Source organism: Eptesicus fuscus, chromosome 25 (assembly GCF_027574615.1).
Source record: "Eptesicus fuscus isolate TK198812 chromosome 25, DD_ASM_mEF_20220401, whole genome shotgun sequence".
Classification (NCBI taxonomy): Eukaryota; Metazoa; Chordata; class Mammalia; order Chiroptera; family Vespertilionidae; genus Eptesicus; species Eptesicus fuscus.
Genome location: NC_072497.1, coordinates 12,554,483 through 12,566,595, shown reverse-complemented (window position 1 = coordinate 12,566,595; position 12,113 = coordinate 12,554,483). Strand labels below are relative to the sequence as shown.

Below are 12,113 nucleotides of genomic sequence, written 5' to 3'. Positions count from 1 at the left end.
TTGCTAATAACCCATCCTATTTTGAGTAGTTTACAGTAGGTGGCATTGCATTTTATGGCTACGTTTCTCTCTGGAGTTACTCAGTCGTCAGTTAAAACTCTAGGAATTCGGCCTGGACACCGAAGGGCTGTTGGTTTGATTCCCGGTCAAGGCCCAGACCTAGGTTGTGGGTTGAGGATTAAAAAGATAGAAGAGCGTCAGCCCTTAGGGAACAGATCCAGCTCTTCGTTCTTGGCTGGGCGTTTCGGGCCTGGGCTGGGCTCTTTGGGGTTAGCTTTGCTTTTGGGGGCTACGCTCAGCTCAGAAGAGTCGAGCCTATCTCTCTCCTCCTGTAAGGAATGGGATGAAGGAACACTTCCCTTCACAGAGCACAAGGTTCTGCGGCCCGAGGCTCCCCACATCGGGACTGGGTTCGACTCTTCCCAGGCTAGGCTGGCTCTCAGGGGTCTAGGCTGGCTCTCAGGGTCTAGGCTGGCTCTCAGGGGCGAGGCTGGCTGTTTGGAACTAGTAGTGTCAGCCCTTTGGGATTAGACTCTGCCCTTTGGCCTTGGCTGGGCTGTTGTGGGCTGGGCCCATGGAAATCAGATTGACCCGGGCTGTGAGGAAGCCCCGGTCTCCACAAGACGGCCTGACAGGCCCGGCTGGCGTGGCTCAGTGGTTGAGCACCGACCTATGAACCAGGAGGTCACTGTTTGATTCCCGGTCAGGGCACGTGCCCAGGTTGCAGGCTCTATCCTCAGTGTGGGGCGTGCAGGAGACGGCTCATCCATGATTCTCTCTCATCATGGATGTTTCTCTCTCTTTTCCCACTTCCTCCCTGGAATCAATAAAACACATATATCACAAACATAGGAAATAGCTGGGCACCTTCAAAGGCATTTAAACTTTGCTCCCAGCCCTAGCCGGTTTGGCTCAGTGGATAGAGTGTCGGTCTGCGGACTGAAGGGTCCCAGGTTCGATTGCAGTCAAGGGCACATGCCCGGGGTTGCTGGCTAGGGGGCGTGCAGGAGGCAGCTGATCAGTGATTCTCTTATCATTGATGTTTCTGTCTCTCTCTCCCTCTCCCTTCCTCTCTGAAATCAATAAAAATATATTTAAAAAAAAAAAATTTGCTCCCTACAAAGCAGGGCACCTGGTCCAGGACCCTGGGACACAGGAGCCCTTTCCGTCCCGCCCTCCGCGCTGGCCCCGCCCCCCGCCCCTCCGCGCTGGCCCCGCCCCCACCCCTTCTGGCCCCGCCCCCGGCCCCGCCCCGGCCCGGCGCGCGCAGGCGCAGGCGCGGAGAGCGGCGCGGGCGGAATGGGGACTGCGGCGGCGGCGGCGGCGGCAGCGGCGGCGGCCGGGGAGGGGGCGCGCAGCCCGAGCCCCGCGGCCGTGTCGCTCGGCTTGGGCGTGGCCGTCGTGTCGAGCCTGGTGAACGGGTCCACGTTCGTGCTGCAGAAGAAGGGCATCGTGCGCGCCAAGCGGCGAGGTAGGGCGGGGTGCGCGGGGGTGGAGGGGTGGCCGCTACCCGGTGCGCCCGGGGTCCCGCCTCCGCCGGGCACGGGGACGCGGCGCGCCCCGGACCCATCTCCACCTGGGCCGCCCCCGAAGCAGCCGGGAACCCCCCCCCCCCCCTCCCCGGGCGCCCCGAGCGAGCGACGCGAGTTCCGTCGCCGCCACCGCTTCCCTCCCTTCCGGGTGGCCGGGGAGGCCTGGTTCCGATGACAGGGTCGGTCCCGCCCGCGGCTTCCTCCTTCCCGGTCCGTCCCGGGAAACCGCCCGGGGTACAGGGTCCCCGAAGTGGCCGCAGCCCCGCCCGGTTCCGCCGTGGCCCCGTGAGCACTGCGCGCTCGGCCGGCCGGGCGGCGAGGGGGCTGGACCCTCCTGGGGGCGCTGCGCCCGGGTCCTGCGTGGATCCTTCTTGGGTTCGGACGTGAACCCTCTGACCCCGAGCGAAGGAGATGCCAGGCCCGTGAATAACCCCGAAATGGGCCCGCGGAGCCCTGCGCGGGGGGCGCCCCAGCAAACCGGCCCCGCCCTGCGCTTGGGGGTGACCGTGCCAGGAGCCTGCGCCCGGCCCGCGTGCCCGGGGGCGCGGGGACACTCTGTGCTGAGGGCGCGGGCGTCAGCTGGGTCCTCCCGGTGGGTTCGGAGCTGCTGGCCCGGCCGGCGTGGCTCCGGGGCCCAGCGGCGACCTAGGAACCCGGAGGTCAGGGCACAGGCCGGGGCTGCGGGCTCGATCCCCAGGGTGGGGTGTTTCTCTCTCCCTCTCCCTTCCTCTCTGAAGTCTGTAGAAATATAATAAAAATAAGTAAGTGAATAAACAAATAAAAATAAAAGCATTTAAAAGGTAGAAAAAGAGCCCCTGGGGCAGGATGAGACGGCCCGGGTCTGCTGGGGAGAGGGACATTCATGTCACAGCTCACATTCCAGACGCAGGCGGGCCTCTGAGAGCCCTCCATCCGCCTGGAGTGCCTTCCGGAGACACATGGAGGGGCCTGGGACGTGGAGTGGAACGATAAAGTCATGGGTGTTTTGTTTATCGTTTTAAAAATATGTCTGTGTGCATTTCAGAGAGGAAGGGAGAGGAGAAACATCCTCGGTGAGAGAGACTCAGGGATCAGCCGCCTCCTGAACGCCCTCCCCACCCACCCCCACAGGGGATCGAGCCCGCAACCCGGGCCTGTGCCCCGACCGGGCATCGGGCCGTGACCTCCCGGTTCCTAGGTCGGTGCTGGGCCCCTGAGCCACGCTGGCCGGGCTGGATCTCCTGTTTGATGGAAAGAGTGGAGAGCCTTCTTGAAGGTACTCGGAGCGGAGTGACTGAACCTGTGGCCGCCGCCAGGTCACGGGATCCCGGGTCCTGCCAGGCCTGAGACGGTAGCCGTGTGGGCCGCTGGCCAGCCCGAGGGGAGATCTCCGATACGGAAGGCGGTGAGAGCTAGACGCCGGGCCTGGCTCACCTGAGGCTGTTTCCACACGAAGAAGAGAGAGAGGAGGCCGGTGGGGCCGGCTCACTCACCTGTCCTGGTGCCCGGCGTGGGCTGCACGCCGATGGCAGCTCTCCCTCGGGGCCAGGCGGTGTCGGGGCTGGAGTCACCTGCACGCCCGGCTGCCCGGCTGCCCGGGGACGCTCCACTCCCCTGTGAGCTGGGGGAGGGCGGCAGCGGAGCAGCTGGGGGCCTGCCGAGCCCCTGCCTTTAAAATACTTTTTTTTTAAAGGCACATCTGATGGCATCACGCTTGGCCTTTTTTTATATATATATTTTTTTTATTGATTTTTTTTTACAGAAAGGAAGGGATAGAGATAGAGAGTTAGAAACATCCATGAGAGAGAAACATCGATCAGCCGCCTCCTGCACACCTCCTCCTGGGGATGTGCCCGCAACCAAGGTACATGCCCTTGACTGGAATCGAACCTGGGACCCTTCAGTCCGCAGGCCGACGCTCCATCCACTGAGCCACACCGGTTAGGGCTTAAAATACATTTTTCTTGATTTTAGAGAAGGGAGAGGGGGAGAGAGAGAGAAACATCCATGATGAGAGGGAAGCATGGATGGGCTGCCCCCTGCACGCCCCCTACTGGGGATGGAGCCCGTATCCTAGGCGTGTGCCCTTGACGGGAATTGGACCCAGGACCCTTCAGTCCGCAGGCTGACGCTCCATCCACTGAGCCACACCGGCTAGGGCCACCTCTGGCTTCTTGCTTTTCTGACCTGTGTCTCACTCTGTCCCAGGCACCTCCTACTTAACAGACGTGGTGTGGTGGGCAGGCACCATCGCAAGTAAGTACCCTGTGTGGGGGGACCGTGACCTCCCTCCCTCCCTCCTTCCTTCCTTCCTCCTTCCTTCCCTCCCTCCCTCCTTCCTTCCCTCCCTCCCTCCCTCCCTCCCTCCTTCCTTCCTTCCTTCCTTCCCTCCCTCCCTCCCTACCCTCCTTCCTTCCCTCCCTCCCTTCTTCCCTTCCTTCCTTCCTTCCTTCCTTCCTTCCTTCCTTCCATCAAGAAAATATATGTTTATTGATTTCAGAGAGGGAGCGGGAGAGGGAGAGAAACGTCCATGATGAGAGAGAGCCATGGACCGGCTGCCTCCTGCACGCCCCACACTGGGGATGGAGCCCGTAGCCCGGGCCTGGGCCCCGACCGGGATTAGAACCAGGGACCTCTTGGTTCGTTGGTCGAAGCGTGACCCCCGGGCCAGCGGGCTGGGCTGCACGGTTCTGTTTGAAACGGATGCGTTGGCCTGGCCGATGGGAAGACGCCCCACCTCTGGCCTCTCGCGAGGAGTGGGAAGAAGACGCTTTCCTGGGCAGAGCCTCTGCGGACGGGAGCGGTCCGCGGCTCTGAGTGACGCCCTTCGGTTCTCTCGGCAGTGGCTGTCGGCCAGATCGGAAACTTCCTGGCTTACACGGCGGTGCCCACAGTCCTGGTGACGCCCCTGGGTGCCCTCGGCGTGCCGTTCGGGTGAGAGCTGGGATGTGTTGTTTAGATGGATGGATAGATAGATGATGATATAAACTTTTATGTTCAGTGTTTCTGACCAAACAGTAAAAGTGAAATTGTCGCTGAAGAAAGTTCTTTGGTATTTTCCTCAATGTGGTTTAATTTATTCCTCCACGTTCAGTTGTGTGAATTACTATTTTTTTAATCCTCACCTAAGGATATTTTCTCCATTGATTGCTAGAGAGAGTAGAAAGGAGAGGGAGAGCCAAAACCGGTTTGGCTCAGTGGATAGAGCGTCGACCTGCGGACTGAAAGGTCCCAGGTTCGATTCCGGTCAAGGGCATGTACCTTGGTTGTGGGCACATCACTGGTAGGGGGTGTGCAGGAGGCAGCTGGTCGATGTTTCTCTCTCATCGATGTTTCTAGCTTTCTATCCCTCTCCCTTCCTCTCTGTAAAAAATAAATAAAATATATTAAAAAAAAAAAGAAAGGAGAGGGAGAGAGAGAAACATTGATGTGAGAGAGACACATCAATTGGTTGCTTCCCGCTTGAACCCTGACCGGGTCCGGGGATCGAACCTGCAACCCAGGTTCATGCCCTCGACGGGGAATCCAACCCGTGACTCTGCCAGGCGTCGGCTGCTGCTCTAACCACTGAGCTACCGGCTAGGCTTACGTGTTTTGATCATGAGTTACTTGTCATTATTTTAGCAATTTTGATATCCCACTTGCCTACTTAACATGGGTGTTTTGATTATATATATATATACTAGAGGCCCGGTGCACGAAATTCGTGCACGGAGGGGGGTTGTCCCTCAGCCCAGCCTGTACCCTCTCCAATCTGGGACCCCTCGAGGGATGCCCGACTGCCCATTTAGGCCCGATCAGGCCTAAACAGGCAGTCGGGCATCCCTCTCACAATCCAGGACTTCTGGCTCCCAACTGCTCACCTGCCTACCTTCCTGATTGCCCCTAAACGCTTCTGCCTACCAGCCTGATCACCCCCTAACTACTCTGCTGCCAGCCTGTTTGCCCCCAACTTCCCTCCTCTGCCGGCCTGGTCACCCCTAACTGCCCTCTCCTGCAGGGTTGATCACCTCCAACTGCCCTCCCTTGCAGGCCCGGTCCTTCTCAACTGCCCTCCCTTGCAGGCCGGGTGCCTCCCAACTGCCCTCTCCAGCTGACCATCTTATGGTGGCCATCTTGTGTCCACATGGGGGCAGGATCTTTGACCACATGGGGGCAGCTATATTGTGTGTTGCTGTGATGATCAATCTGCATATTACTCTTTTATTAGATAGGATAGAGGCCTGGTACAGGGGTGGGGGCCAGCTGGTTTGCCCTGAAGGGCGTCCTGGATCAGGTGGGGGTTCCCTTGGGGTGTGGGGCGGCCTGAGCGAAGGGCCTGTGGTGGTTTGCAGGCAGGCCACACCCCCTGGCAATGCAAGCTGGAGGCCCTGGTATCTAGAATTTGTTTTCCTTCTACAATCGAAACTTTGTAGCCTGGAGCGGAGCCAAGCCTGGGGCTCCCTCCAAGGCCGGTAGCCATTTGTGTTGGGGTTATAATTGAAACTTTGTTGCCTTAAGCAGGTGGCCCTGGCCAGGGTGTGCGGAAAGCTTTGCTTCCCCTGTTGCCGGCGGCAACCCTGGCCTGCTCTCTCAAGCTCTATTCTGCTGCCATTTGTTTGAATTTGTTTACCTTCTATAATTGAAACTTTGTAGCTTGAGTGGAGGCTTAGGCCTGGCAAGGGCAGGTGGAAAGCTTGGCTTCCTCTGTTACCTAGGAAACCTTGCTCTCTGTGGCTGTAGCCATCTTGGGTTGGGTTAATTTGCATACTTGCTCTGATTGGATGGTGGGCGTGGCTTGTGGGCGTGTCGGATGTATGGTCAATTTGCATATTTGTCTATTATTAGATAGGATACATTTTTTTTTTTAAATAAGGTGCATTATTTTTATTTTTGTCAGCCGTAATACTTTGCAACCCTGGTGCCTTTCATATCCACTGAATAATGATGAGTGGAGTCATTCACGGGGTATTGGTTATACGTGGAGTTTGTATGAAAATCCTATTTGTGTTGAATTAACGCCCAAGAAGTTGCTCATTTTTCTACTCTTAAAAACTAAAAAGTAAAATCCAGCCGCCGAGGAAAGATGGGTTTTCTTGAGTGGAAGCCGGTCGGAGGGCCCGATTCCAGCCTGGACTCCTCTTTCCTTACCTCGAAGGTCCATTTTAGCCTCGTACCTCCTGAAAGAGAAGCTCAACATCCTGGGCAAGTTGGGGTGTCTGCTCAGCTGTGCGGGCTCTGTCGTGCTGATCATCCACTCCCCGAAGTCCGAGAGTGTGACCACGCAGGCCGAGCTGGAGGAGAAGCTGACCAACCCAGGTGAGCCCTCTGCCGCCCCCGAGCGCCGTGGCGTGACCCCGAGACCCTCTGCCGGCCTGGTGCAGAGTGGCCCTGTCTCCGGCCCGGCCGGCTGGGTCCGCTCTGGGCCTCGAGCTGGGGGCCACCTGTGTCCCGGCCCCCCGCCCCCCCCCCCCCGTCCCCCCATGTGACAGAGCCCTGACCCTGGGTGACTTCTTACCTTCACGTTCCCCACAGAGGCCGCTCTCTTTTTTTCTACGTATTTTTAAAAATACGTTTTTATTGATTTTTAGAAAGAGAGGAAGGGAGAGGGGGAGAGAGAGAGAAACATCCCTGATGAGAGAGAGTCATGGACCGGCTGCCTCCTGCACGCCCCCCACTGGGATCAAGCCCACAACCCAGGCATGTGCCCCGACCGGAATCTAACCTGGGACCCTTCAGTCCTCAGGCCGACGCTCTATCCACTGAGCCAAACCATCTAGGGCCGATGATTCTCTCTCATCATGGATGTTTCTCTCTCTCTTCCTCTCCCTTCGTCTCTAAAATCGATAAAAGTATTTTAATATATTTGATTGATTTTTTACAGAGAAGGGAGAGGGATAGAGAGTTAGATAGAGAGTTAGAAACATTGATGAGAGAGTCATGGACCAGCTGCCTCCTGCACACCCCCCACTGGGGATGTGCCTGCAACCAAGGTACATGCCTTTGACCCGAATCAAACCCGGGACCCCCTAGTCCGCAGGCCGACGCTCTATCCACTGAGCCAAACCGGCTAGGGCCGATGATTCTCTCTCATCGTGGATGTTTCTCTCTCTCTTCCTCTCCCTTCGTCTCTAAAATCAATAAAAGTACTTTTTTTTATATATTTGATTTTTTAGAGACGAAGAGGGAGAGAGAGAGAGAGAAACATCGATGATGAGAGAGAATCATTGATTGGCTGCCTCCTGCACCCTCCCCCCCCGCACTGGGGGCTGAGCACGAAACCCAGGCATGTGCCCTTGACCCAAATCGAACCTGGGACCTTTCAGTCCTCAGGCCGACGCGCTAGCCACTGAGCCGCACGGGCCAGGGCCGTAAGGTGCTTTTGACAGCCGCAGTCCGATAAGCCGGCGCCGTGTCTTGCAGTGTTCGTGGGCTACCTGTGCGTCGTGCTGCTCACGCTGCTGCTGCTCATCTTCTGGATCGCGCCGGCGCACGGGCCCACCAACATCATGGTCTACATCAGCATCTGCTCCCTGCTGGGGAGCTTCACCGTGCCTTCCACCAAGGGCATCGGGCTGGCCGCCCAGGACCTGCTGCACAACAACCCGAGCAGCCGGCGCGCCCTGTGCCTCTGCCTGGTGCTGCTGGCCGTGCTGGGCTGCAGCATCATCGTGCAGTTCCGCTACATCAACAAGGCGCTCGAGTGCTTCGACTCGTCCGTGTTCGGGGCCATCTACTACGTGGTCTTCACCACGCTGGTCCTGCTGGCCTCCGCCATCCTCTTCCGCGAGTGGAGCAACGTGGGCCTGGTGGACTCGCTGGGCATGGCCTGCGGCTTCACCACCGTGTCCGTGGGCATCGTCCTCATCCAGGTGTTCAAGGAGTTCAACTTCAGCCTCGGGGAGATGAACAAGCCCAACCTGAAGGCGGACTAGGAGGCGGGGGCGGGGGGGGGGCCCCCCCGAGGAGCAGGGAAGGGGTGTGGTTTCGGGATCTGACGGAGGCGCAGGACGAGAGCCCCGACGTCGCGGGCGTTGGAGTTGGTGGGGCCTCGGCGGGCGTGGGGTCCGGTGGGCAGCCGGGGCCTCGCCCTCCCCGGGGGCACGTTGGTCCGGGGCGCCGTCGCTCTGAGGAGAGGGATCCGTTGTGTCCCCGTTGCTGTCAGCCTCCGGACGTTGTTTCTCGTGGAAAAGAAGGATGGGCTCCCTCCGGTTCGTCCTTGCCGGCAGCAGGTGCCTCGCGGGAAGGGAGGGCCGGCCGGCCCGGAGATCTGGCTCCACACGGACGTGGCCCCGTCGGCGTGTCGTTTGCGTTAAGCCCCCCTCACCTCATCCGCGTCGGCTGTCTGTCTGCGTTTACCTGTGTCTGATCCTCTCTCCAGCTGGCTCCCCCTCCCCGACACCGGGACGCGTCCGTCCGTGGCAGGTGGAGCGAGAAGAGGGACCGGCCGGCAGCGCCCGCTGTCGGGGGGGACGCCCGGGAGCGTGCGTCGATTTCAGTGCCTTTACCACTTGAACTGTTTGCATTTCATCTGGCCGTGGCTGTGCGTCTGCTTTCTGGGCTGACAGCAACGCTCACGCTGGCATGTGACTGTCAGAACACGCGTGTGCGAAGGGGCCGTCGGTAACAGCGTGGGCAGAGTCAGGACGGAAGACACGTGAGAGAGCTGGGCCTGTGCGCACGTCATCGCTGCCCCGTGAGGACGTGACCGGAGGAGCAAGAGGCCCCTCGTCCGCCTTCCGTCCGTGTGGCTGGGATCCCAAATCCCGTGAACGTCGTGGCCGCTCAGAAGACGTGACCTCTGACACCTGGTCGTCCGGCTGTTAGACGGGAGGGTGCGTGGTCAGCGGCTGGCCTGTGCGTCCCCTGTGATTCGGAACGAGGCGGGGGGCCCAGGGAGGCCGAGGCCCGTCTGATTGGAAGGAACACACACGGTGAGTTCCCCGCAAAACGTGAAAGCGATGCGTCCGGCCTGCGCCGGGCTGTCGGGGACGGCAGAGCCCCCAGGGTCGCTCGCCCGCCTCATTCAGCGTCTGAAGTGCAGCCTGGCGGCCGGTGAGGCCAGGATTTGGGTCAGAGACCCTCCCGCGCGCGTTACCTGGGACCAGGCCGAGCGTGCGCCGTGCTGTTCACGGAATAACGTGTCCTTCGCGGGCGAGGTCGTAGGAGACGGCACTGTACCGAGCCGGAAGGTGAGGCTGGGGGCGTGGACTCCGTGGAGCCGACCTCGGCATCAGATGATCCCCCGTGGAAGTCACTCAGAGAAGAAAAAAACGGGCTTTTCCAGCCAAAAACCAGAACCCTTCTCAAGACCCACGGTCGGTCTGCCCCTCACGCGTGAGCCAAGAGGCGGCCAGCAGGGCGAGGGTCTAACCGAGGGAAGAGCCCATTTACGAGGTCAAAGCTCACGTGACGATCGAGGCTTGTCGGGGTTGCACGAGCTGACAGCAGCAACAAAATTACCTAAACGTTAAAAATATCTGCTTGATGATAGCTGCCACGTGCTCAAAGGCGTCGTCCCTCCCCATCAGCTCTCCACGTTTGGTTTTCGGTCGTCGGCCGCTGTGGGGATGCAGGCCCCGCCCGCTGCTCGAGGGGGGCAGGTGGTGGCTCCGATGGACGAGCCATGTGCTTTGTGACGGCTTCACGTGAGGCTCAGCGGCCGGGCCCGCTGGTGGTCCTTGTTACAGGAGGAGGCGTCGTCTGGATTGCCATCCCTGTGCTTTATTTTATTTTATTTTTTTTAGAGTCAAACAAAGCCTCAAAGTAGTAATAACCCCTCGGAAGTGGTGGGTCCCAGCCCAGGTTATTGATCTTCCAGATCCACGTCTTCGTCATTCATTTGAGATTGCGGCTGCCTCCTGCACGCTCCCTACGGGGATGGAACCGTGACCTCCTGGTTCCTAGGTCCACGCTGACCCCTCAGCCGCGCCGGCCGGACCGTGATGCATTTGCCTTTGTTTGCAGAAGCTCATCCCAGCCGCCCTGATTGCTCCTTGGTCTTCCCCTTTGGGTTTCCGTCCACGGGAAGGGACCGTCAGAGGGTGTGGTCGCCTCTGGTTCTCCACAGCTCAGCTCCCTGTCAGCTCTGTGCTGGCTCCAGGCGGTTCGTAGACGGTCCTAACGCCCTCGAGACCCGTGTCTCCCGGGAGGGCGACCACGTTGGCCCGTGGAGACAGGGTGAGTCTTGTTGGGAGAGACACCTCTTCCCCAGCCTGCTCGGCCCCTCGGGAGCCGCCCCAGAGGCTCTGACTGCCGGCCGGCCTCTGCCCCTGGCTCTTCTCGGACGCCAGCTGGGTCCCGGCGTGGGCCTCCTGTGGCCGAGGGGAAGCTGGACAGGGAAGCGCGCTTGTGCTGCCTGATGGGGCTCCCGGGCTCCGAAGGCCTGGTCCCCCGCCCACCGAGCAGGACTGGTCGGAACCTGGCGTCCTGCCTTCTCAGGGACCAACAACATCACAGGAACTCCTTCGCTCGCTTCGACTTGCTCCCAGGAACACGTCCGTGTGCGGGCCCCGGAGGTGCGCACCCACCCAGCTAGGAGTCTGGGACTGGAGTTGGAAAGGGAGAGAGTGTTTGCCCACCAGACATCACGCAAGACGGCCAGTCCTGTCCAGCACCTCGCTGTCTGCATTCCTCCGCCCACTCCCCTTCGTCCTGTAGCTTCGATGGCCAGATCCTCACACCTCCGTCTGGTACGTGAACAGACGAAGAAGGACGGACACGGGAAGGAGCGTCCGGCCTCCTCTCACCAATGTATTCCCATGCACATTCCTCACGTGCTCGTAAATGCAACAAGATAATTCTATTTTAAGGAAATGTCAGTTTGTCACATCAAAAAACATACCATCTAGTAGAAAATGGACACGCGGTGGAGCAGGGACGTGTAAGTCAACGCGGCTCCCATGTGACCGTGGTCCAGGGCGCAGCCGAGGCCCAGAGCGTGGCCGGGACAGGGTTGGCGTTCTTTTCCCTCTTTCTCCTTGAACCTGTTCGTTTGCGGCGAGTCCCTTCACCTTTCTGTGCCTCCATTTCTCTACCTCGAAAAGGGAGGGATGGCTCCCCAGGTCGCCTGTCTCGGGGTGCCTGCACTTGGGCACCTGCTGGCAGCCTCCGGGGGCGGTGACGGTGTGGGGGGGCCGGGGGGACCCCGTGAAAATGCGGCCCCATCCCGGCCTCCTGTCTGCTCGGGACCGTGCTGCTCCAGCACCGACGAAGCAAAGGGGAGGCGCTTGGGTGAGAAGTTGGCATCGTCCCGTGAAGCTTTCATTCTCCCTTTTGTTTTAAAAAGCAAGGGTTTCCTGCATCCCGCCGCCGCCACCTGGGAACGAAACGGGCTTTCAGAGGCCGCGCCGGGCGAGCCGGGCCGTGGTGACGGCTCCTCGCAGGCTCTGCCCAGGGGACTCGGCGGGAGAGTCTGTGGCTGGTGAGCCAGGCGGGTGCTGGCGCCTTCGATTCGCAGTGAAGGAAGCCGAGCCTCCTGCTTCCCAGCCGCCTCCCCCGACCACGAACCACCTGGCACAGGTGAGGGCCCGGAGCTCCCGAGCCACTAGTGCCAAAGCGTGGGTCGCGTGCAGAAGGTATTTCATTTGTCAGGATAACAGCCCCCCCCCCCCACACCACACA

General features: G+C 59.9%; 1 protein-coding gene across 2 annotated transcripts; it reads left to right on the top strand.

Annotated features, from left to right (window-relative positions):
• The first annotated feature begins 1,299 nt into the window (after window positions 1–1,299).
• On the top strand, window positions 1,300–12,099 carry NIPA1 (NIPA magnesium transporter 1). Of its 2 annotated transcripts, none has more exons than XM_054713296.1 (5): window positions 1,300–1,471; window positions 3,720–3,767; window positions 4,355–4,445; window positions 6,649–6,809; window positions 7,914–12,099. In XM_054713296.1, the coding sequence occupies exons 1-5, from the start codon at window positions 1,300–1,302 to the stop codon at window positions 8,423–8,425; spliced, it is 984 nt and encodes a 327-aa protein (XP_054569271.1). In that variant the 3' UTR covers window positions 8,426–12,099. The 2 variants fall into 2 exon arrangements, with proteins under 2 accessions (XP_054569271.1, XP_054569272.1); XM_054713297.1 differs by lacking the exon at window positions 1,300–1,471 and adding an exon at window positions 2,647–2,916.
• Window positions 12,100–12,113: the final 14 nt, after the last annotated feature.

Coding starts and splice junctions, on each gene's coding strand:
- NIPA1 (XM_054713296.1), top strand. CDS start 1,300: ATGGGGACTGCGGCGGCGGCGGCGGCGGCAGCGGCGGCGGCCGGGGAG. Junction 4,446..6,648: donor GCCCTCGGCGTGCCGTTCGG/GTGAGAGCTGGG, acceptor CTTACCTCGAAG/GTCCATTTTAGCCTCGTACC. Junction 6,810..7,913: donor GGAGAAGCTGACCAACCCAG/GTGAGCCCTCTG, acceptor CGTGTCTTGCAG/TGTTCGTGGGCTACCTGTGC.